Source organism: Augochlora pura, chromosome 10 (assembly GCF_028453695.1).
Source record: "Augochlora pura isolate Apur16 chromosome 10, APUR_v2.2.1, whole genome shotgun sequence".
Lineage (NCBI taxonomy): Eukaryota > Metazoa > Arthropoda > Insecta > Hymenoptera > Halictidae > Augochlora > Augochlora pura.
In genome coordinates this window covers 25431417-25455851 of record NC_135781.1, presented here as the reverse complement: position 1 = coordinate 25455851, position 24435 = coordinate 25431417, and the positions used below count along the sequence as shown (strand labels likewise).

The window sequence follows — 24435 nt, the reverse complement described above, 5'->3', positions numbered from 1 at the left end:
CTCTCTTTGTCTAAAACTATAAGGACAGCACTGCTTAGCTACGAAGCATCAACCAATCAGAAAAAGACAGTTTTTGTACCATACCTCAAATTTCTGAGCTTTTTTGCCCCTGGCATGGGCAAACATGGAGAGGCAGTACTGTACATACAGAATGTAGCTGATATGAATTATGATGAATATAGCCGACCATAAACGATATTATGTACTTCTGCCAAGAACCGCCAAATTTAGGATTTAAAAAAGATAAAACTGGTTCTACAAAAGAATGGTTTATTGTGAATCCCTTAATCATATATATTTTATTATTTTTTTGTAATATCCTTATTCAAGGGTTTGTCTTAACATAAAATAGTGCATATCGCAAACACAGGAATTTTACAATTTTAACAAAATAAAACGCAACAAGCTTACTTTAACTAACTTATTAAACTGTCCTTTTATGCTACAAATATTTACATTGAGCTTACAAGGCTGGGAAGTACAAACATCATAGAACTTAAACAATTATATTTTGTGCTCAAGCATAAAATTCATTTTTACACATTCTTCTTAAACAATAAGACTTACTTCATCCAAATACGCTTCACAATATATTGTCAATAACATATTTGTCTTTTTTGAGAAACTTATCAAGTATGTAATTGTATTAGTAAAACGGTCTTTTATGAAATAAGTAAACCGGCACAAATATTACTTTAATATCTTAAAAATTCTTTTTGTTAGGCTCGAAATACATGTTTAAAAATACATTATGCATTTTATAAAGTCCAAAGGAAATTCAAGAGACTATGAAACGAATAATATATAATAAATGATATTAGAATCTGTTTCTTAAAAGATGAAACCTGACGTAAATATTTCATCATAACAGATGTCGACTTCATCACGATTATTTTATTTGGTTACTAGAAATAGTGTGGAGAACTATTATGACCATTGATATATCTTGAATCTCTTTTTTCCAAAACATAGACAACAGTAATTAATATTTTGATGAATATCTTTACTGGATTGTCTTTGATCAATCGTGCATAATTCATTGAACCATGAACATCCAATTTAAATACATGCGGACAATGGAGAATCGTGATTTACACACATTACATTTATCAAAATACGTTTCTAATGAACTCCGTGCTACTAATTCGAACATACTAACATACATAACATTTATAAATAGCTGTTTAATCACACCGGGTAAACATAGTTCCTTTATGTATGTTCTGACTTTGAATCAAAAGATCTTATAAGCACAAAATATACTTGCAAGGGTTAAATAATTAGCATAACATATGGAATACCGCTTTCAACGTCTCGAGGAGTTAGGACACTGTAAAATTTTAATAACTTTGGTTAAAATATTAATTTTAACTCTTGAAAATAGAATTCAAAGGTATTCCGATGAAAATTTATTTTCGGATATATCTTTTTTAATGAACTTTTTATATTACGTGTAAGTTTCTCAGAAATTTCTATAAATAGCCTACTGTATTGGCCTTCTACGGTGTCCCAACCCCTCAATGATATTCCAGTATTTACTGCTTGTATTTTGCATTTCATTATTCTTTTTATTTGTTTCAATACTTGAATGTTGATAATGTGTTTTCGTAAAGAGTATAAAATCTGTCTTATTCTTATAAATTTTCTTTTCTGTACATACATTATATTTATGCTGGAGTCAAACTACAGCTATTATTATTCTTACAATTAAAGACCTTTACAAATACGTTAGTGTAATATCCGATTAAAAGCAAGTAACATTTTTGGTACTAAGTTTAGTCGGCGAATGTTTGTCGTCGTTGTCGCCGAAATCCATACCAAACGGCACGGAGTTCCAAATGGCTTTATCACTACGGTCATCTTCTTCGCTCAAAATATTGCACATCATTCGGTCGTCGTAGAGAGAAAATCTTGCTGTTGATTGTCCACGACCGCGAATCTTTCTTACAGAGGGTGGCAAATCCCCTGGCGTCTTTATTCTCATGTGCGGATCTTTTAACACATTCAGGTTCGACCCCACATTAAAAACTTCGTTGAATTTGTCGATGCTCTCCTGTCTGCTCAGATTATTTTCGCTCTTTTTGTTTCTTAAATTAACAAGAGGCAGACTAGATGGTCGTGTATTCGTGTTGTTATCATTATCTAGCTTCTGTTTGCCAATTTGCACAGCATTTTTGTCATTCTTGTCCAATGGAATGTTAGTCGCCGGTGTCTTGGAAATAATACCGTTCACATACTTTCCTCCTGGAGATATCGTCACGTTCGTCTCGACTGTTTTGATTTGCACGTTCTGTTTCGACAGTAAATTCGATTTTGAATCTTCCCTGTCTATTTGGTATTTATTGTACGTATGCATCTTCTTATTAACGAGCAGTTTCTTCAGGTTCGGCCATCCGAACAATTTCTTTCTTGGACTTTCTTGCGCGCACACTTCATGCATGTTTGTTTGTTTACGTTTGCCATATGCCGTAGTACCATCGTCGGAAATCACGTTTTGAACGTACGGTATAGGCGTTGCCGGTCTCAGCTGTGTCAACTGAGTCGTGTGTTGGCTTAAGTAATCATGAGAAACAAGTCCTTGTGCCTCCGATACTATTTTATATTGATCGTTGCAAGCATGTTTCATAGACTTGTCCACTAATACGTTACCGTTACAGCCTAACTCTTCAAACGAGTCCGATTGTAACATTAAGTTCCTTTCCATGCACGGGTTTCGTCCTTGATAAGGCTGAAGTGTCTGAGCGTGGTTGTATATTGCTACTTCATTTGAATTTTTAACTGAAACGCAAAAACAGATCAGTTAAATAAAAAATTCTATTGTCAATTGGAATCGACAATAAATTATTTTCAATCGTGATCGTTACTTACAACTATGCTCATGAACGATACTTTCAGAAGGCGACAATGTTACTAAGTTTTCAACAATACCATCGTTACTTGTATTATCTTGTACCATGTGTAATGATAAATGACCGACATGAATGTTATCGTGATGAGACGTTTCGCTGTAAAGACTGTTTGTAGTTGAAGGCACTAGGGTGCAATGGGAATTAACCATTGGACTCCCATCTGTGAAGTGCATAGTCACTGAAAGTTCATACATTTTTTTGTCAACAGTCTGTAATCATACTTGCATACTATAATCACAGAATGAAACGTACCACGATGAGATTGTAGCTCTGAAAGACGTTCTTCTATACATAAAGCGGTTAACCGTGCTTCCGCGTCTGCGTCCCAGCAGTCTTCCATTGTTTCCCTGATCAAACGTACTCCTGGTCTGTCTACTAAACTACCCTCTAGCAGAGGTCTAGCCTTATTACGCGAAACTAACACTTGCATCTGTTCGAATGTCGGATGGAGTCCAATCTCCTTTTCGTACGGCTGTCTGTACGTGGTTATCTCTGAACCTGGCATGTAAATATCTGAACATCTTGATACTAATTCCCACAATACTAAACCCATTGCGTAAACGTCTATCTGTTTCAAAGAGCTTTCGCAATCTCGTAAATTAACGGCACCTTCCAATACTTCCGGTGCCATGTATCTTAATGTGCCGACCTAATTAAGAATTGGTATTATTAATTGTCCCGCATTGGGGAAAATTAATACAAAGTTATATGTCATTGTCTTACATCGTTGATTGATTTTATTTCCGCGTGCTGTTCCTCTCCGTTAGAATAGTATTTAGAACCAGAAATTTGTACTGCCAATCCCAAATCGCATATACAACAAGTACCATCGGCTTTGATTAATATATTTCTCGAGTTGATATCTCTGTGCGCGATACAAGGCTTAAACTTATCTGTAAAGTTAATAGTTAAAAATGTTCTTTGACATACTAGAGGAATATTCTTTTTATGGTGTACTTACCACCTTTGTGTATATCAGTATGTAAGTAAGCAAGTCCTTTTACCATAGAGAGACCCATTTTACAAAATGTGGGCCAATCGATTGTATGTGTTCTTAAGAAATCCGTCAAAGTACCACCTGGTGCAAAACTAAGTACCAAAAGATATTCAACACTGCCTTCCATGCTTACTCTTTCATCCACACCTGAAAATCAATAAATACTTCTAGCGATACTTTAGCGGATGAGGTAAAAAAAGAATCTTGTCAAGTAATACCATAATAGCTTAGTAAAGATGGATGTTCCATGAAGGGAAGGCAATAAGTATCCCGTTCGTTTTGGAAATAATTACGATAATGAGAAGGGAATATTTTTACAGCAACATCTTGATCACCCATACTGCCTTGCCATACTGAACCATACCGTCCTTGTCCTATAAAAGGTAAAAAAAAGTTTTTATAAAACTAGTTTATAAGAACATGTATTTAATATCATTTACTTTATAAAGGACATACCCACAATCGTCGTAAGTTTTAAATGATCTACTGTGTAAGTACCAGTTCTCAAAGCTGTACTATCTAAGAACTGATCTGTATATGACAGTGGTTTTCCTAATCTTGCTAACATATTCATATGGTACATGCGATATACCATTAATCCTAAAATGAATATTATTATCAATATGCAAACCAGGGAAATTGTTATGATGAACATTAACTTTCTAGAATCTGATTGTTCCAAATACTCAGTTGCTGAAACAAATGAAATATTAGATGTATTGGTAATTTAATAAATGCTACATAGTATTCTTCCTGCATTAATCTTACTTGGTTGATTATTTTCTGTGGTAATAGAGTTGTGCACTTTGTTTTCAGAGTACAAGATGTTAGTGCTGTTAATATTGAGATTGCAATAGTCTCCATTACAACAACAAAATTTTGTGTTGTTCAATGCTTTGGTAGAACGTTGAAGAGCAATACATTCTGAAGTTTCACATTTTTGTTCACCGGACTGTTTCCAGCAACCTAAACGATTAAAAAAACATGATTTATGTAAAGAAATTTATTATGTAAAGAAAAAAATATTCCAAGTACCTTGGGATAAAATGATTATTTGTGTTCCATTTGCAGTCTTGTCTTCTTGCCATAGTGCATGGCAGAAATTAGTACATTTATCATATTTAATATTGTCATCTGGCTATAAAGAATAAATTAATACACTTTAATATACTTAACATTAAGGGTATGGTAAAATTTTCAGTTTACTTACAAAAGTATACTCTTATGATACAGGACATATATTTTTAACTTACTATGGTATGAACTACATTACTGTCGTTGGGTATATTTTCAGGTACACTGGGTATATGTTGTTTTAAAGAAAGATTTTCAATATTTTTCTTTCTGCTGGCACATATTCGAATGGCATTAATGGGTGCTGAATTTATCCCACACAGTAGCACGATCAATGTAATTGATACAATGGCTTTCATTGTGCCTTAGCAGACCTCTTGAGCTCAAACACTTCAACAGAAGCGTTGATCCTTAAGAAGTGGCATCTTTGATTACATCAACATATACTACTGCCATGTGTAGGCTTTGCTCATCTGTTCATTACACAAAATATAAATGCATTTATTATAAAATTGATAAGAAACATAATAAATAAAGATTAGTTAATACTAAAAAATCTTATATGCATACTATAAAAAAAGATATAATCAAACTTTGATAACTCAATAATTAAGAAAAGTTTAACAAAAAAAAAGGTTAATACAAATCCAATTCTTAAGGATAAATAAACAATAGTTCCTTAATATGTTTGTACAATCTCTTGCATTAAAATTTCTTGTCGCACATATGCATAAATTATTATACATACTATAAGCAATTGACAATGGCAGTTTCTCGAGCAACAATGACAGAACTTTGACTTGTAGAAATAAACTTAAATTTGTATAGATCAAGCTTCCCACTGAATTCTAGTCACACAAATAAAATAACATTCTAAACATGTGATAAATAATGCAAGTTAATCTAAAATTATATTATGAGTTACAAAGATGTTTACAGTATAGCATAAATAAATATTGTAAAAAGATAAGATTGACATATAGAGCAGATCTAAGTACTGATCAATGTCAGAGAGTAATTAGATGCAGTAGTCAAGGAAAGTGAATATATTAAAAATTGATATTTTGTAAAAAGAGGATACTTGATTAACGACGCGAGTGTTGATAAATTTTGGTGGATTACGTTGTTTGTAGATCGGATCTTTGTGTAAAAAATAAAAGCGGCGGCAATTATGACAGGAAAGAGGTGCAGTCTCTGAAAGAATGATGCCGTACGAATATCGGAACGATATTAAACTTGTTCCGCTGCGATATACACCGTACGCGCGTATAAAAAGAAGCGTGATACATGCTGGAAAAAATTAAGAATAGGAAAATGAAAAAGAAAATAGTAGTATCGCACGATATGTTGCACGAACGTTGAAAGAAACGTATACTTACATTTTTCTGGACAGGTTTCTCGAGTTTCTTAGTCGAGAATCTTGAGAAGTTTGGTTTGATACCGACAGTATCATTGCACACATCCGTGAACGATTAGTAACAGATATTCAAAGTAAATACAGTATCAACGTTCAGATATTTGACAGACAAACCGTATCCATTGAATTGTAATTCATTCACGTGTTCGCAAAGACAACGTAAAATGTCAATCTCGTATCAGAGGTACAACATTATCGGTCTATGTAGTACTACCAACTTTAGATATGGAACACTCGAATCATTAAATTTGAATGAATAAATAAATTTGTATAATGCGCATCGTTTTGTTTTAACGAATTTTGATTGAAATGTATTATTGATTGCACATTCTGTGGATTAAACCATAGAATATTTACGTACCGAAGCACTTAATCAGCCGCCATTTTTGTCTCAAGAAATAAACGATTTCTTTATATTGCTTATTTAATTATTAAACGAACAGATCATCAATTAGTTAAGTAATGAATTAATTGTAACTTTTCAAACAGCTATAATTTTATCGTATGTAATTTATAGGATTGAAAGCAGCCAATCAGACATACACAAGAATTTCTAAAGCTATGCAATTTAAGTTGGTGAGTGTTCATACTAGAGAATCATGAATTGGCGCGCAGCGTCTTATGCGTGTTTTCGATGTTATATCGTGCAAATGGCGGCTTTCGCGATGTTTTGTTCGATGTTTCTTACAATTTAACTGTTCGTATCGTTCGTTGTGCGTAATTGACAAAGAGATAGCACTCGTCGCTTAACTCTACACTTGTGAAAGCTCACGGTCAACATGGTGAAGCTTCATAAGAAATTTTTTGCTGGTGATAAGGTGTTTGCGAAAGTTCGAGGTTATCCACCGTGGCCAGCTAAAGTAAGAGCAATCTTGGATATTATTAATTTGCTTCTAATTTATGCAGGAACCGTAACAATCGACCACTGAACTGTGACCCATCTATTTCGAGTTAACTACGTACTTAACAAATTATTTCTAATTAATAGCACTGTATCAATACAGCATGATGTCGGTGTTAACTTATTCGGAGATTATGTTTACCCCAAGTAAATAATAACGTTTAAATTTGATCATACGAGTAATGGACCATATATTACAATACATGGCAGCTAGCCTCTTGTAGAAATATCTACATCACTGTATAAAATAATTGAATTAATTAGATGAATTTAGTCTTATTTATATTTGTAATATAAAAATCGATGAATATAATATTACATAACTCGTAGTAGAAAAAAGTTCACCATTATACAGTTAATCGATTTTTTTTCAGGTTGAGAAAGTTATTGATCCGAATTCAAAGAACTCAAAGTATAGTGTTTTCTTTTATGGCACCGGAGAAACGTGAGTAATTATTATTTTAGTACTTTATAAGGATTGAAAAGGAAATTTTATTTGCCTAAATGCCATTAATCTTTTATTACTAGCAACAAAAGTTATTATAATTATTGTATGCGAATTGCTTGATGTATATTAACAATGATTGTAGTCATAACAACTGTAATGAAGCTTATTAATGAAATTTGATTATTTCATTGCGTGTTTGCACCAAATTATTTCTAGAAGAAATGTAAATGCATGGAAAATAGCAAAGGAATTAATATGTTATAAATTTTAAACAATTTATTTTAGTGCTGTGTGTAAAGTGGAAGAATTATATACATACATTGAAAACAAAGCAAAATTTGCTAAACCGATAAGAAGAAAATTTTTTCATGAGGGTTTGCTGCAATTAGAGCAAGAGCTTAAAAATGACAGAAACAAATCAGGACTTTCTGACCTTAAAGGTAGGTGTGATTTTAGCTTGTGCATTACGATACAAGGCGAACCTTTATTTACAACTCCCATGTAAATAAATAATTTACTATTGATGAAGATGGATCAAAAGAAGGTGAATCTGGGATGGATTTACCAACAGTCAGTGCAATGGACAGTGATATGGAATCAGGATCATTGGTTATCGATGAGGAGGAAAAAAAGAAGTCCATGAAGAGGAAAACTATGCTTGGTGTTACTAATAATCCTGTAATATACTTATATTTATATATTTTTTAAGTACATATAAATATGAATGTCAACATAAGAAATTTAATCAGGAGTTTTAGCTCATCACGGTCAGTAGTTTTTTAAGACAAAAGTTATCGAACCGAGCGCTCCAATAGAAACGTAGGAACTGCCGACAAACATTTGTGAAGCCTGAATTGTTTGTGCGATTATTCCTCACAGCACCGCGATAATTTTAATACTGAAATTATTTTATATGCTCAGGCATAGCTGGCTAAAACATATTTATCCATTTAGGACACACCCGAGATAAAAAAGAGACGCGGCAAAGCGAAATCATTGCCATCATCGACAAGTGACTCAAGGCAGGATTCTGCCTTAGATTCACAAGGGGAAGAATCACCTAAAGAAGTTGTGAGCCGTAGTGGCAGGAAGATAAAACCTAAAAGATTTGCTGACTTCTCAAGTTCAGAAGAAACGGACACTCCAGAAAAGAGCGGTATAAGCTTACATCAATTTTAAAATAATAATTACTTACAAAACTGCATCCTTTATCAATTTTAATGATCTTAAATCAATGAAGTATTCGTTTCTAAATAGTATCTGAGTTTGATTTATTAGAGCTTTAGCCAATTAGTATATTTTGTGCTTTAGAACATGGCAGAGGCCGTGCTAAAGTCAAAATTGAAGATTCTAGTGATCAACAAACATCAGCTGTGCTGCTTAAGAAAAGGGCTACTTTAGAAAGTAAGCACCTAGAAGTAAATATGTAATTTAAATTGAGGTATAAAAATTTAAATCTGGTGTACTTCACAGAAAAGAATAACGCAGGTGAAGCACCAATATTACAAGGCACTGTAGTATCCGGTACCACATCCTCAGACACACCAGGTCGGTTTCTGTTGGCACTACCGTTTGCTGGCGAATATGTAGGCATTAAGTTAGACATGGACAAGCCAAAGTCTTTCGAAAGTGAGAAAGCTCGTTCGCAGTGGGAATGGTCGACCGCTAGGAATGCTATGAAATTGAAAGCACAATTGGAGAGCGGTGAAATTTTGCCCGAACAGGTTAAAGATTGTCTGGATTTCAACGTACATGTTCCTGAAGAAGAGAAGCGGTTGTTAGCAAAGGACGGAGCACTCCACCGAAAAACAAACAAGCTAAGGTAGCAAGAAATAGACTGACGGGTTAAAATTTCAATTCGATAACTATCAATGTTTATTTTAGATGGTTGCGCATAGAAGCGCAACTGTTACAATTGGATGCACAAATCAAGTCGAATCTGGGATTAGATCGAGCAAATCCAGACAAATGCCTTCAGGCAATGGATGATATGTTGTCACTGCCAATCGACCCCCTAATGCTAAAGAAACATCCACACATCGTGGAAACAGTTAAAAGGGTATGAAAATATTCCATTGTTTCAATCGAATTTCGTAAATGTTTTCATTATACTGTGAATCTCTTTTAGTTGCGGCGATACATTGGCAACTTGACCGATTGGAAAATGAGTGAAGAAGAAGAGGTAAGGACGCTTACAACCCAGTATGCGAATGGAGTTTTAATTGAATTCTTATCAATTATTTTATTTGACCTTTGGTTTACAGGCTACTTTCAAACAAAAAGCAGAGCAAATTAGACAAAAGGCTGAACACATATACAACAAATTTAAGGTAATTTTTTTAAGGTGACTATTTGCACACAGTGAGTAATTGTATATTTTTTGTTTCCGTCGATAACCCGCAGGCTATGTTTACCATACCCGAAGGTCAGTCGTTTTGGCAATCTTTCTCAGACCAGGTGGTCCATTTCAAGGAGTTGACGAAGGATATGCCCGAGGAAAAAGTATTCTCTTTAATGTCTGATCCTGCTTGTCAAGGTGAATACGTTGTTCCGCGTTTAATAAGGTTGCACGAAGTCAAATCATATGAACGTACCCGACTCTGCTGTTGTAGAAACTAAACTTGCAGATGCAGCTATATCAGAGGACTCACCCGCGGATGAAAGTGGAAGTCAACCAGATACAGACGTGGCCGTCGAACCAAAATCAGAAGTGCCTACCAGGAGCGAAACTCCGAAAGAATCAGAGGCCAAGTAATAAGTGATCTTTTGTATCCGATGATGTGAAGGAATCATGCTTATTATCATTTTGTACTAATGTAGTACTATAACGACACGAGTGTCTTAAAGCTGAAAAACAAAATGCAAAAGAGATATGAGTTCGGTTTTTAACACGTGAATATCACCTTTGGAAGAATTTTGACACTATATTTTATTCAACGGATATCTTCTAGGAAATTTTCTCGTCGTAATCGTAAACACAACCTCCTTACAATATCTGTAACTATGAAGCCGTGACACTAATGAACAGCTTTTAACTCTTTCAATAATGTTACGAACATTGGTTAATCGTAATGCACGTAGTATATAATAGAGGATAGGTATCATCATTCATTTCTACTATTAAATAAACACACGGTTTCTTTACGATTGCAATTCCGTTCGAATAATTCGTGATAACAAAACGAAAAACAACAAAAAACGAATGGGGAAATGTATTTACAATGACAATATAGTTATCTCCGTTGTCGAATGTCTTGCGAAGCTTATTTACTTAATTATAACAGACAACAATGTACATAATATCGAACACAAAATTGAAATTCACGATAACACTCTATATTCAACGATTCGTGGTGCGAGGCCGCGGCACAAATATCAACATAAATTCATGGATTGCGAAGCTTAGAATTGTCGTGCGTTTTAGTTTGTTTTGTTCGTTGGGTTATAAACGTTTTCATCGCACTTTCAAGGCATAAAGTGAAGCGTTAATAAATAGCCTACGTTCCAGAGACGTGAAGAAAAATTGTTATATATTGGTTAAGTATTTTTCGAACGTGTTTGCTACTATGTTCGGATGGTACAAAGTCCGAATAGTAGGTTTTATTGAAACGCAGCTGCAGGGTATCGTACAACACTTTTTATAGCAATAGTAGTGTTTAAATTAATATGGGTAAGTACCATTCTATTGGCAGAATGGACACATCTTTAAACTAACAAAGCTTATTGTTGGAAGAATGTATCTAATACGGCGTGAATTTAAATCCAAATTTTTTCTGTCCTTAAAACACGATAGTCTGTTGATATTGTTGATTGTTTTTTCCCTTTGGAACGATTCCTATTACGCGTCACTTTAATACTAACGGAAATGTACTTTTCACAAGGACCTAGGAGAACGAGACACACTGTAAAGATAATACTGTTAATAAAATCACTTGGTGTATTTGTTTCTGTCAAATGACGAAACCACACATTCTTATTGACTTATGTTGTTGCACATTTTGCTTATTTTCACGATGATTTGAGCAGATGCCTTTGAAGTGCATTGAAAACAAAAGCACCAAGCAAATATCTTCTGTTCAGAGTTCTTTCTCTTTATAATTTTAGTCGTTTATCATTTAAAATAATTACCATAAGATCTACTGTTGATTGAAAAAATATTTTTACATCCAGACCTTTTTTTCTAAGAAAGTACGATGCGAAAGAAAAACGCATCGATACGATCGAGATATTTTAAAAGTCCCAATTTCATCAATGTATTTTCTGGCTTACACAGAGTGATTGAGGAAGAATTGGGTGCATAAATAGGTTCTAGATCCACTGTATTAAATATTTGTCCATAAGTACACGGATAAATATGTTGTATGTTAAGTAATTCATATCTTGATTATTAAAAGCTAAATGTTTATTTCAAATGTCAAAAAAGTATATAATATTTTGAATAAAAAATTGACAACAGACTTCTACAGTTTCTGCACGCATTTTCCTGTAAATTATTTCTATTCGTCAAACATCCACTTACGATTAGTGCATTATCTTGCAATTTTTTTTTAAATTGCATTGAGAGGAGTTTTCGTGAACGTTTAACTGAAAAAGTATAAATAAATCCGTCGTTCCTTATCTACGATTCACCGAGGTAGCGATGATTGTATTTAGTTAACTTTTTAAAAATCTACAATGGCGTTGCGGATGGAATGTATGTAATTACAGATCAACATTAATAATGCAGCAGGTTTCGTTGCGTGCGAAGTAATTCTACGACATTCCATTTAATATTTCATTTTGTAGATACCGAAGAACTATAGCAGAGGGAACGACGTTTATTTATTCTATTCGTAGGTGATGTTATTGAGAGCCTAGATCGAGCAGTGTAAAACAAACAATTCAAATCACGAAATCACGCCTATTAAATCTTGAAAACAAACTGATTGCAAAACTGGTCCAACAAAAAGATAGTAACACGGACATAATCGGTGGCATTCAGTTGGTCTATCGAGGAAGTTCGATATGGCGTACCCGCCTCGATGGACTTGCCAAGTAGTACTATGGCTCCACATCATTTTCAAAATTATGGGTTTGTCGCCCATATCCTTCTACGATAGTGATCCGAAGACCAAACGTACAATATTCTTCGAACGAAGCAAAATCGGGATTTTCTACAACGTATTCCTCAGCATTATGCTCGTGGCGTTGAGCTTTATCACATTTCCGCGGTTGTACAATTGGATATATGTCAACAGATCCTCTGTAACATTCACCATAGAGATGGTTCAAGCAGTGTATGGAGTCTCGATGGTTACTTCGATATTACTGTGCTACGTTTTCAAATGCTCTATGCAGAAGAGAATCTACAATTACTTGGTGTATGCCGAAGAACAATTTCGCTACTCCCAGGAACCGATCAGCATCTATTCCACCTTCCTAAACCTGTTGATAATTTACATTATTCAGACGATAATATGCATCAGTGCCGTGGTCACCGAAGAGCTCGCATTTCACAATGGTCCCCTCGGATGGGCTCTGGACTTTTTACCCATTGCCTTTGCGGCCAATGTCTTATTTCAATACTTATCAGTGATCAGCCTAATGACCGTAAACTTCACTAGAGCTAATGAGGCTTTCGAAAGTGTTTGCAGAAGCTCCATCACTGACTCGAAGTCTTTGAACCGATGTCGCTGGGTCTTCGACGAGTGTTCTATGCTCCAGTCACTTCGGTACCTGAGGAACATCTACGACGACCTGTGCGCGGTTACTGATGAGATCTCGCAATTTTATTCCTTCCCGACCCTGATCATCGTTCCCTTTATCTTTTATTCGCTGTTGTACAACTGGTACTATCTGCTACAGCCACTGCTCGACGATGACATAGACTTTGAACTCTTCAACTTCGTAAACACCGTCACCTTAATTGTTTACCTCGTATACAACTGTGGTTTACTGACCGCCAAGATCACCATCATTTTGCAAGAGGTAACGGTCCAATTTTCGCGCCCAATTTTTTATTTGCTGGCAAAGATAATTTCGTTTAGTTTTAACTAACATAGTTTTAAAATTGTGTCAACCCCAAAATGGTACGTTAAGGTCTCTCATGACCTCAGAAAAGTTTTCTACTGCACTGCAATATTTGATTGTGAAATTTGAATTTTGTACGCACTGATTTATTCGATTATTCGTCGAATTAACGATATTTTCAAGGGACATGTATCGAGCTTCCTATTGCAGATCGAACGAACCGGGGCCATTGTGCAATCAATGTTGAAAAACGCGATTGATCAGGAGACAAAGGCAGAGGTAAAACTATATAGACACTGTTAGTTGCTCAGTAAAAGAGTCTTGTTTCTTTCAGCTCAAGCAATTCTCGCTCCAGTTGCTTCATCGACAAATTAAGTTTTCCGCTAGCGATTACTTTAACTTGAACAACTCGTTGTTCCAATCGGTGAGCAAACACGATCGATCTCTGTCCTCCCGCTTCCTCGCTCTCGATCACTTTAAATCGCGTTCCTCAATATTCTTGCCTTCCGTTTTTAGATAATCAGTGCGGTGGTAACGTATCTGGTAATCCTAATCCAGTTCCAAATGGGAAGCAAATCCTCGCATGATTGCAAGTGCAACTGTACGATAGCCTGACTATTCTGCCCCTTCTTCATTTGTGCTATGAAATAAAGGAAATTTAAGATTATCGGTTAAAGTAAATTGCCATATTTTTCAACGACCCTGCGTCCTTCGACGAACTATAATCTTCTGGATCAGTTATTTGTTTCAGCACATTTTGTTGCGTTTGCATTTCTGTGCTTAGCCGATGGTCTGCCATTGAAATCCACGATAGCGTCGCGAGTGGACAAAATTACCCACTGGCATCGACAGTGCAGCAATTTTCATAACGTGTATTATAAAGTGTACAATGTATCGTTCAATATTTAATACCGCCAGCTCGTCACACTACACAAACGTGAACGGCGTTTAACTTTTTCTATTCGTAGCTGATGCTTAAAGGAGCATAGATCAAGCAGTGCAGGAAGAAACTAATTGCAAAACTGATTCGAAGAAGATCGTGAAGAAACTAACACGGATGTTATCGGTGACGGTCGTTTGCTGTAACAAGGAAGTGAAAACATGGCGTATCCGCCTCGGTGGACTTACCGAGCAGTACTATGGTTCCACGTCATTTTTAAAATAATGGGTCTGTTGCCTATATCCTTGCACTATAATGACTTGAACACCAAATGTACAATATCCTTCGGACGAAGCAAATTCGGGATATTTTACAACGCGTTTCTCAGCATCTTGCTCGTAGCGTCGAGCTTCATTACTCTACGACAGTTATACTATGAGACATACTTCTATGAATCCACTTTAACATACACTATAGAGATGGTCCAATCGGCATATGGAATCTTGATAATTATTACGATCTTGTTATGCTACATTTACAAATGGTCCAGTCTGAAGAGAATCTGCAATAAACTGATGCAGATCGAAGTACAGTTTCGCTTTTGCCGAGAACCGATCAGCATCTATCGAACCTTCTGGGTCCTGTTGATAATTTACATCGGTCAGACGATCATGTGTTTCGGTGTCGTGGTCACCGAGGAGTTGGCCTTTCACGACGGTCCCCTTGGATGGATCGCGAGTGTCTTGCCCACGGCCTTTGTGGCTAATATCTTGTTTCAATACTTCTCGGTGATCAGCCTGATGGCTTTAAACTTTATCAGAGCTAACGAAGCCCTCCAGAGCTTATGTGGAAACACCAGCACCGACTCGAAGTCTTTGAACCGATGTCGGCGGGCTTCCATCAACTGTTCAATGCGTCAGTCTCTTCGGTATCTGAGGAACATCTACGACAACCTGTGCGAGGTATCCGAAGAGATCTCGCAGTTTTATTCGTTCCCGACTCTGCTCGTCGTCCCTTTTGTCTTCTTTTCGCTGGTGTTCAACTTGTACTACCTTCTGCTGTTACTGTTCGATGACAACACGCACTTTGAACTGTTCTCCTTCATCAATGGTGTCGTCTTCATCGTTTATCTCGCGTACCCTCTTGGTATACTAACCGGCAAAGTCACAAACATTTTGGACGAGGTAGAGGGCTTTTCATGACGAAAATAATTTCATTTAGCTGTTAATAAAATAATTTTGTAATTGTGCCAATCCCTCAACTATACCCCAGAGTCTGCCATGTGTTCAGAAGAGCTTTCCTTTGCAGATCGAACGGACCGGGATCATCGTGTACTCGTTGTTGAACAACGCGATAGATGGAGAAACAAAGGCAGAGGTAAAATCGTACACACGGTCTCAGTTGTCCAGTAAAAGAGTCTTGTTTCTTCCAGCTCAAGCAATTCTCGCTCCAGTTGCTCCATCGACAAATTAAGTTCACCGCTAGCGATTACTTTAACCTGGACAACTCGTTGTTCCAATCGGTGAGCAAACGCGGTCGATCGATCTCTGCTCTTCCGCTTTCTCGCACTCGATCGCCTTAGATCGCGGACTGTTCACAAACATTCTCGCCTTCCATTTTCAGGTGGTCAGCTCAGTGATAACATATCTGGTGATCCTTATCCAGTTTCAAGTGGCAAACAAATCTTCGCTTATTTGCGAGTGCAATTGCACGATGACCTAATCGTTATATGCGAATTCTTTTTTTTGCATGAAAAAGAGGAGAATCAGATTCTTACAAGTTCTGCTATTATTTCTGTTCCTTGTTCATTTGTTCTAAGAAGGAAATAATACATTATTTAACGCTAAGATGCTTGAGGTAGTAGAAGTACTATGAATATTATTTTTTCTGTTCGAGGCATATTTATTTATACAACACTGTTAAAGAATAAATTTGGGTGCCGGCAAAAATAAAATATAAAAAAATGTACAAGAAGATAACGTTAAAACAAAAATATACGTTTAATATTCCACGATCGCTTTTTGACCCTCCTTTAAGGTTAAAGTTAATTGCCATATTTTCCAACCACTCTGCGTTATTATACGAACAAGAATCTCCCTGATCTGTTATTAGTTCCAGCACATATTTTTCCGCCTGCATTCCTGCTGTTAACCGATGCTTCGCTATTGAAATGCACGATAACGTCGCGGCTGGACAAAATTACACACTGACATTAGCAATGCAGCAGTTTTTATTACATGCATTATAAAGTGTACGATCTATCATTTAATATTTAATACTGTCAGTTCTGATACTATGCCGGCATGAACGATTAACTTGTATTCGTAGTTGATGCTTAGAGAAGCTTGAATCGAGCAATGTGAAGCTGAGATTAATTCTAATCGAGAAGCTTCATTCAGAATAAAAGAAGAATAAATATATTTAGTGGATCAATGAAATTGTACAAGAAAGTACTCGATATTGTACCTGGAAGGAACAAAGATACTTGTCGGGAATATATGCGAGTAACAAACAATTTCGACATAGCAATTAGATTTAATTTCTAATTGCAATTGAGAGTTAAATTAATTTTAAGACCGGTTGGAGAAAATCGAGACGGGAAGGATCACCAATGTTTCTAGTGTCAATTTGCTCTTGCAAGAATGTTAGACGTGACATACTTGTCCCGATGGACTTACTGGATGATACTAACGTTTCACGTGATATTCAAGGTGATGGGTTTGTCGACGGTCTCTCTACGCAGCGGCAACCAGAAGAACAAACGAACAATATTCTTCGCTAGAACTAAATTCGGAATCTTCTACAACGTGTTCCTAAGTTCCGCTATCGCTGGGTCAAGCTATATCACTCTGCCGAATCTCTACAACACCGATTATGATGGCAGAACCCCGATTTCGGCGACTATAGAGATGGTTCAGGCGACGTTCGCCATTATGATGATGTGTACGATCCTGATTTGTTACGCCTTCTGGTGGTCCAAGCTTGAGAGGATCTGGAACTTCCTGATGGAGACCGAGGAGGAGTCTCGTTCCTTGAAGGTGTTCGTCAGCATCAAACACCCTTTCTGGAACTTTTTGATCATTTACGTGATTATGACCACCATGTTCATCAGCGTCTTGATGATGGAGTACATTGCTTACCACAATGGTCCTCTTGTTTGGGCCGTCAACATCATGCCTGGGTTCTTTGCCGCTTGTGTCTTCTATCAATATTATTTGGTGATCAGCCTGATGACCGTTAATTTCAATCGTGTCAATCGCGCTATTCAAAGCTTGGGCAGTGATCAGACTGACGATTTCTTGAAATCCGGGATTCACCGCCGACGGATCTTACCGAAGTATACCATTATCCAGGGCATTCGACGCTTGAGGAACATGCACGACAACTTTTGTGACACCTGCAGCACGATCTCGCAGTTCTACTCGTTACCTTCCCTGTTCGTCGTCATGTTCACCTTTTACTCGCTGCTGTTCAACACTTACTACCTTTTCCAGCCAATTGTCCTTTATAATCGGGGTTTGGACATCATACCGTTCATTGACACCGTCTTCTTGATCGCTTTTCTAATATATCCTTTCGGTCTGCTCGCTGCCAAGATCACCGATGTTCTGAACGAGGTAAGAGTCACAGGAACAAACTGCTACCACCGCGTTTGGAAGGGAAACCTCGTGACATCTTCAGTTTCTCTTTGTGCTTTTAGTTTTAGTATTTTTAACAAGCTGAGAATAGCACAGTATTTTTGGATTTTTATGGTTCTTTTTGCTTCAGCCAATTCTATCTCATGCATGTCTATGCATGGAACGCATAAGACCCGCAATAATAACTTTATAGTCCTCTATAAATTCTTTCTGAACGTGAATGCATAATTTATAAATCTGTCCATTGCAAAATAAATTTCAGATTTTCAACTGTCTCCTTTGTATCATACATTAATTTTGTACTCGTTTTCTTCAAAAGACACTTGCTAACGGTAACTTCAGCATACCGTATTTTTGCAGATCGAGAGGACAGCGATCGTCGTGCACTCGTTCCTGAAGAATGTATTCGATCAGGAGACGAAGTCCGAGGTAAGTACGCGCACACGGTCTTCGCCTCCTGGTACACAAACGCGTTTGTTATAGCTGAAGCAGTTCTCACTGCAGCTGCTGAATCGAAAAATCAAGTTTACCGCCTGCGGATACTTTAATCTGGACAACACTCTGTTCCAAGGGGTGAGCAAACCTGGTCGATCAATCGATCGGTCGATCTTGTATTCATCGGCTTGTTCGTATTTGTTTGTCGTCTTCAGGTGATCAGTACGATGGTAACATACCTGGTGATCCTTCTACAATTCCAAGCAGGCAATTCAGAGCACGTTTGCCATTGCAACTGCACGCTACCGTGATCATTAACATGTCTCCATTCTTGTGCTCAATTCGAAGGAAGGAAATTTGAACGAAATTCTCTTGCCACCTGGTATTTGAGATTCGAGGATGAAGCGAAACTTTATTGGAACTCTTGCAAAATAGATGGGCATGATGATTCACAAGCTGAAATGCCAGTGCACAGATGCGGTTGCACTCGAGAGGGATGCGAAGCGGGGATCATGACGGAGTAATCAATGGACAACGAAGGATCAGCGTTTTCTTCGAATTTGAATTTATCAATAATGTCGTTAAATAGGACTAATGTACATCGATTGCATGCACGGCAGCGATTTACACGAGTGCGACTGATTAAATACCATTTTCGCTTGCAGTCTGCCTCTTACTTCGTTCGTATGTACACGCACACGTAGTCTCGTAAGTAATCACGAAGGTAAGCGCGCAGAGCTCGATTGCTTCTCGTAGAAATGATCGTACGGGCCCACGATTCATCGAGGTGCATTGTCCGTTGCGCACAGGCTGGTTTGCGTACATTCGAACGATACCCGATGCAAACGTAATCAGCCTCTTTGTCGCCATAGTTATACTAAACACATGCATCAAATACGCTACATCAATACTATACGATCAAGCACTCCTTTTCTTCAGTGACAATCTCATCGTCGACGTATTCTCGACGGTATCCCGTTTCGCGAATACATTCAGGCCTGCCTTATGCGATCTCGACACCGTATCTTGGATTTGTGCAAAGTTTCTAATCCTCGAAAAAGTAATGCTAATTCCGAGAGATCGGACATATTTGCAGTTTTTGATTTCAACCTTTGCCAATAGAATTGAACGATCTTTAAGGTTGTTGAGAGTTTAGGGGTAGCGAGCGATAAAGCCATTACGCAAAAATCCTACAATCATATAAAAAGATTTTAATACTCTCTCATTAAAATTCGTTGGTGATCGGTGACAGACCGATAAGGCCGGGCCCGATAAACAGCATTCGACAACCGCGCAAACTCTCGTATCTTATTTTTCGTAGAAAACAACCATTGAAGCGATTTCTCTGGAACGGTGTAAATGGAAAATATAAATGCTCTTCATCGAAACATCGCAATATTCGACTACGTTTTCGGCTAATCACGAGTGGACTGCGGATTTTCTACGGTTTAGGGTATCCAAATGGCGTCGTTATCCAATGAAAACGAACGTAAACGAGTCGTTCCGAAACGAATTCTCCGTCGCGACATAGAAACAAATGTTTGCGCAAACATCCGCAGTCCCACGATAAAGCTAATATTCTCTTCATTACGTTTCGTTATAATACTGACGAACCTATCTGCTCAGTGACTATTCGCGATCATCCTGCTCGCCACGGACTATATACAAAATATACGTAACATAGACACGAGCGACCGTGTCCCTTACTTTTGCTATTCGCATGCGTATATCGACGCACACCGGAAGCGGCTCGCTAAAACAACGTCTTCCACGTATTCTCACTGATGCTGCTACATTGCTCTAACACGTTCTTAGAAAATACTTTTCGCGCAGCTTTCGAACGAGTCGGGAGAAAGCCTCGGTAGTGCGCAACAACACGGTAACGTGGCATCTGAAAAATATCGTTTTTGGATTCTCTCTGTGGATCCTGGTTGTCCCCGATCGCGATGGACGTCGAGTAAAAATCGTCGGAGACGGGACTGTGGAAATACTTCTGCTTCTGTTTCCTGTTTCCATCGCTATCTGAAAGACTGCAGTTACGGTAATAATCTCGTTCGACCGGGGGTCACGATGGAATCGCCCAAGAAAATGATCGTTCGCAAGGATTCGATTGAATCAAGCTTGACAGATTCATTTATAGTAAGATATTCTGAAATATTGATTATCTTACTTGGATCACAGTGAAACTCTTCAATGAACCTCATAAAGATCTCTCAACCCTCGCTATGTTCTTCTTATCGGGAAGTCAAAAAGTGACGATATCTTTATCTATAGCCACAATCTTATTTTGTAGGGGTATTCGAAAAACATTTGATTCAGTATATTGTCAATAACAAATAGAAAGATTTCAAAGGTAGATAGAAATGACAGAAAGAATTTTCTTTTGCTCTTAACTTTCCGAAGTAACTTTCCGAACGACCCAATATTGAGTCTAAGAAAGCAAGATTAAGTTTAAAAGAAAGATAGAGAAGAAATAGAAGATGACGTCTAGGACTATACCATGGCTAATGTCCACTTGGTTTTACCGAATCATTTCCCGTCAAATATCTTCGATTATTCCATCGTAACCCATCCGTCGACGAAGTCGATCGGGAAGGATACTCTTCGAGGGAGAATTCAGTCAGTCTCCACGGGTCCTTGGTTAAAAAACGTGGAAAAATCTCGTAGCCTCGTGGCAAATTACGTTCGATTGCTGAACCATTAGATCGTCGTAAAAAAACCGCCGTATAACAATATTGTCGCATCTGGCCGGTGTCCGACGCCCTGAAAGCATTTCCTCTGGCGAGATCACGATTCCTTGTAAATAGAAAAGCGCGCCGAGGCATGCAACGATGCCGATCGTCGCGCGATCGTTTATCGGTACTAGTCTCGCCTAACGACAAGTCGATCGCGTGATCCTCTTATTCCGTGCTCCTCGCCGAAGTTCGCGAGATCATCCCTCGAAGGAACTGTCGACGAATCGTTGAAGGGGTTTCTTTGGCATGTCTGTTACGGGTCGAAACTACGCTAGCTATTCTCGATCGGTTACGGTAATAGTACGGGTCTCTCGCACACTGATCATCGCAGATTCGAGGCTCGTCGACGATCACGGGATTCGAATCTACGACACTCTACAGCAGAGTCGGGCACGCCCTGTGAGCTGCTCCTCCATCTCTGGGAGCACCAAAGCCACGCCTACTTGGCAATTCTGCACAGGGGCAGTGAGATATATAGTTTTCTATTGATAGAATGAGTATTTTTACTTTTTGTGACGTTGGTTGCCTTTTTGGGTTGAATTCTGGGTCAGGAGCACACAGTTTGATTTATTAAACGCTCCATAGATCCCTGAAGAGCGTTTTAGCGACGCCCACTTTGGCGCTTTACAAAGTAATTTTAAGATATGTCTGTCAAAAGATCGAGTGCTCTTTGATTCTCTGATATAGAATTCCAAAGTGGACGACTGTTCCGAATAATTGAGGTATTTTTCACCGTAAAAATTGCAGAGAATGTCCTACAAGCCAATGTCAGATGTCCCAAGTCACGTCTTCTCGGGGCCCTCTGTAACGGAAGTAAATCGATTACTTGGTAAATCGAATTTCTTTTGTCTTTTGGACACTGAATGCTTCGAAAGGTCGCTCCCTGGAGCATACAGGAGCCCTCTTTACGTTTATAAACATCCCTAGCCTGCTCTATACTTTTGCCTCGAACGGTGTGCGTTTCGCTTGTATTCTCGTTTCTCTCGCGCGGCGCTATATGCTAGTGGCACTCGATAATTGCACACGATCAGATTACAGCGAGATATGATTAGAAAGCATTCGGCGCGACTGTACGCGTTACCAAATAAAAAATGAATTGTCTGTCACAGAAGAGCGTGTTCCTCTTCTCCGGCCTGATTGCCTTTCGGAGCACGATCATTTACTGGATAGGCGTCGAGCGCGGAGGCTCGACGACATCGTGCACGAGGGGAATTGTTTACGCTGTTGTAGCTTTTCGATCGGTGGATGAACCATTTGCGTTGGACGATGGTGATCTGACGGATCTTGGGGATCGTCGCCGTTAGACGGAGGTCTCGGCAGACGTGGTACCGTTCACTGTCAACGGACTGATGCTTTCCTTCGATCGTATAAGGTCTACCTGGAATCATCGAATCGGATATATAGTATCTGACTGAGCGGACGTTCACGATACAGATTACAAACGAGCAACGACTGTGCAGAACAACGGCACGGTGCATAGCGAAAAAAGCGGACTTCCGGCCATGTGCCTCCAATACTTTCAACGTTAACGTTGCTTGGTTAATATTTCAGGTAGCGAAGCAATAAGAAAAGCGAAACAAATTTATAACAAATAAAGTAAATATAAGTGGATTTATGCTGTTTCCATATTGTTTTTGTTTGAAAGATCTCAATTAATACAGCTGTCAGTCGAGAAAAATTCCAAAGTCATCGGAATTGTTTTTAATTAATTTTTAGGTGCGGAAGATCGAGATCGGTGTAAATTTTTTTGACATCGAGAGGTAGTGATTGTGCTCTCTCGATGCATGAGCGTTAGAGTCATGCAAGAGCCACGAGCACACAGTGTTCCCAGGCATCGACAAGCGATACAGAAGACAACGACAATCGGATAGATCTATTCTATGGAGTCGTCGTTGTTCCTAAGATTCGGAGAAAACTACTCGGTCTCGGAGACTACTCGGACGACTCAAAGGGTACCGTGCAGCCCCCTTTCATAGTCTTACTCACAGTAGCGTACAGGGGGTATGTCGCATGCCGGTGTATTGGTGCTCTTGCTGTGTTGTTTGCCATGTGATTTATCGAATTGATGGTGATGGTGGTTAGAATTTAGAGTCATTTACGTGTGTCACCTTGATCGAGATCCCACTGTCATCCTCGTCCTCCTCGGTCATCGTGGTCAGTCTCGTTGTCTCGTCGGCCATCAACGAGCTATCCTTCTTCGAATGCTTCTTTTGCTTACCCGCGCTGGACCCGGCAACATTCGACCATTTAAACATTCGAAATTGAATGAACTTGAAATCCGCTTACTAAACTATACAAATCGTCGTACATACTTTATCAGCTTGTTCTGTTTCGGCTTCTCGTTTCCCTCGTTCACCTGTTGCCAAATCCCAGTTCTGTTCACCTCCTCGCTGATATTGATGCTCGTCATGGGGATCTTCATGACGTTCCCATTCGCCAAAGAGATCTGTATGTTGGCCGGAGTCGTCCCGTAATCCGTCGACTCGTTCTGCTCCTGTAGAACACGTCGCTCGATTAATCTTCCGAACAAAGACAGATCTTAGAAGTCGGTCATGAGAAGCCTCAAAGCCATGCATCGAGCTGAGCAAAGCTCTCTCGACTAACGTCTCCGGAACTGCTCGAGCAAGGATGCATCTAGATTCGCAAGTTGTATCGATTTATATCGGTCAAAACTCTGCAATCACTTAAATCATTCACATTCCTTGATCATCTTCCTCTCGACATTTCATTCTAACGCAGTTTTAATAGTTTTTGAGAAGAATAATATGTCGCTGTTATTCACTCTCTTTTCCTTCTCCGTAAACGAAGGAATTTTTCAATGAAAGTTTGCAACTACGAATCTTTCTATTATTGAGAGACCGTAGAGACGCGAACGAACGTGGACCAAGACAGGGTCTTCAAACGCAAGCTTAAGGTCCCTGCAGCGTTGATTAGTTGTGCAGAAGAGTAGAATATTTTTCGAAAAACTCGGATACAAGAACAGGTGTTGTTT

General features: G+C 38.2%; 5 protein-coding genes across 8 annotated transcripts; 4 read left to right on the top strand and 1 right to left on the bottom strand.

Annotated features, from left to right (window-relative positions):
- Nucleotides 1–268: 268 nt before the first annotated feature.
- Wit (kinase protein wishful thinking) lies at nt 269–6543 on the bottom strand. 3 transcript variants are annotated; one of them, XM_078191982.1, is made up of 12 exons: nt 6360–6543; nt 6062–6270; nt 5160–5453; nt 4942–5044; nt 4675–4872; nt 4363–4599; nt 4125–4280; nt 3871–4053; nt 3633–3802; nt 3162–3558; nt 2869–3087; nt 269–2778 (listed from the first exon to the last, which is right to left on the bottom strand). In XM_078191982.1, exons 3-12 carry the CDS (start codon nt 5337–5339, stop codon nt 1745–1747), a joined length of 2877 nt encoding a protein of 958 aa, XP_078048108.1. In that variant the 5' UTR covers nt 5340–5453; nt 6062–6270; nt 6360–6543; the 3' UTR covers nt 269–1744. The 3 variants fall into 3 exon arrangements, with proteins under 3 accessions (XP_078048108.1, XP_078048107.1, XP_078048109.1); XM_078191981.1 differs by lacking the exon at nt 6062–6270; XM_078191983.1 differs by lacking the exons at nt 6062–6270; nt 6360–6543 and adding an exon at nt 5729–6025.
- Nucleotides 6544–7030: 487 nt separating this feature from the next.
- Jasper (JIL-1 anchoring and stabilizing protein) lies at nt 7031–12224 on the top strand. The gene is made up of 12 exons (XM_078192861.1): nt 7031–7257; nt 7673–7743; nt 8032–8186; nt 8276–8424; nt 8701–8902; nt 9058–9150; nt 9220–9568; nt 9631–9805; nt 9875–9928; nt 10011–10076; nt 10150–10282; nt 10359–12224. The coding sequence occupies exons 1-12, from the start codon at nt 7177–7179 to the stop codon at nt 10499–10501; spliced, it is 1671 nt and encodes a 556-aa protein (XP_078048987.1). The 5' UTR covers nt 7031–7176; the 3' UTR covers nt 10502–12224.
- A 196-nt stretch (nt 12225–12420) lies between these two features.
- Nucleotides 12421–14370, top strand: LOC144475485 (putative gustatory receptor 28b). Its single transcript, XM_078191443.1, has 4 exons — nt 12421–13713; nt 13966–14034; nt 14090–14179; nt 14272–14370. Exons 1-4 carry the CDS (start codon nt 12751–12753, stop codon nt 14368–14370), a joined length of 1221 nt encoding a protein of 406 aa, XP_078047569.1. The 5' UTR covers nt 12421–12750.
- A 237-nt stretch (nt 14371–14607) lies between these two features.
- Nucleotides 14608–16362, top strand: LOC144476462 (uncharacterized). The gene is made up of 4 exons (XM_078193433.1): nt 14608–15819; nt 15944–16012; nt 16068–16157; nt 16259–16362. The coding sequence occupies exons 1-4, from the start codon at nt 14857–14859 to the stop codon at nt 16355–16357; spliced, it is 1221 nt and encodes a 406-aa protein (XP_078049559.1). The 5' UTR covers nt 14608–14856; the 3' UTR covers nt 16358–16362.
- Nucleotides 16363–17117: 755 nt separating this feature from the next.
- On the top strand, nt 17118–19569 carry LOC144476461 (uncharacterized). Of its 2 annotated transcripts, none has more exons than XM_078193431.1 (4): nt 17118–18252; nt 18634–18702; nt 18757–18846; nt 18924–19569. In XM_078193431.1, exons 1-4 carry the CDS (start codon nt 17278–17280, stop codon nt 19017–19019), a joined length of 1230 nt encoding a protein of 409 aa, XP_078049557.1. In that variant the 5' UTR covers nt 17118–17277; the 3' UTR covers nt 19020–19569. The 2 variants fall into 2 exon arrangements, with proteins under 2 accessions (XP_078049557.1, XP_078049558.1); XM_078193432.1 differs by having other exon boundaries at nt 18634–18706.
- Nucleotides 19570–24435: the final 4866 nt, after the last annotated feature.

Bases quoted from the DNA above. Each gene is read 5' to 3' on its own strand.
- Wit (XM_078191982.1), bottom strand. From the start codon at position 5,339: ATGAAAGCCATTGTATCAATTACATTGATCGTGCTACTGTGTGGGATA. The intron at 3,559-3,632 runs GTAAGACAATGA...ATTCTTAATTAG, and splicing joins AAATAAAATCAATCAACGAT to GTCGGCACATTAAGATACAT. The intron at 2,779-2,868 runs GTAAGTAACGAT...TTTGCGTTTCAG, and splicing joins TATCGTTCATGAGCATAGTT to TTAAAAATTCAAATGAAGTA.
- Jasper (XM_078192861.1), top strand. From the start codon at position 7,177: ATGGTGAAGCTTCATAAGAAATTTTTTGCTGGTGATAAGGTGTTTGCG. The intron at 7,744-8,031 runs GTGAGTAATTAT...AATTTATTTTAG, and splicing joins TTTTATGGCACCGGAGAAAC to TGCTGTGTGTAAAGTGGAAG. The intron at 8,187-8,275 runs GTAGGTGTGATT...CTATTGATGAAG, and splicing joins AGGACTTTCTGACCTTAAAG to ATGGATCAAAAGAAGGTGAA.
- LOC144475485 (XM_078191443.1), top strand. From the start codon at position 12,751: ATGGCGTACCCGCCTCGATGGACTTGCCAAGTAGTACTATGGCTCCAC. The intron at 13,714-13,965 runs GTAACGGTCCAA...TTCCTATTGCAG, and splicing joins TCACCATCATTTTGCAAGAG to ATCGAACGAACCGGGGCCAT. The intron at 14,035-14,089 runs GTAAAACTATAT...TGTTTCTTTCAG, and splicing joins ATCAGGAGACAAAGGCAGAG to CTCAAGCAATTCTCGCTCCA.
- LOC144476462 (XM_078193433.1), top strand. From the start codon at position 14,857: ATGGCGTATCCGCCTCGGTGGACTTACCGAGCAGTACTATGGTTCCAC. The intron at 15,820-15,943 runs GTAGAGGGCTTT...TTTCCTTTGCAG, and splicing joins TCACAAACATTTTGGACGAG to ATCGAACGGACCGGGATCAT. The intron at 16,013-16,067 runs GTAAAATCGTAC...TGTTTCTTCCAG, and splicing joins ATGGAGAAACAAAGGCAGAG to CTCAAGCAATTCTCGCTCCA.
- LOC144476461 (XM_078193431.1), top strand. From the start codon at position 17,278: ATGTTAGACGTGACATACTTGTCCCGATGGACTTACTGGATGATACTA. The intron at 18,253-18,633 runs GTAAGAGTCACA...GTATTTTTGCAG, and splicing joins TCACCGATGTTCTGAACGAG to ATCGAGAGGACAGCGATCGT. The intron at 18,847-18,923 runs GTGAGCAAACCT...TGTCGTCTTCAG, and splicing joins ACAACACTCTGTTCCAAGGG to GTGATCAGTACGATGGTAAC.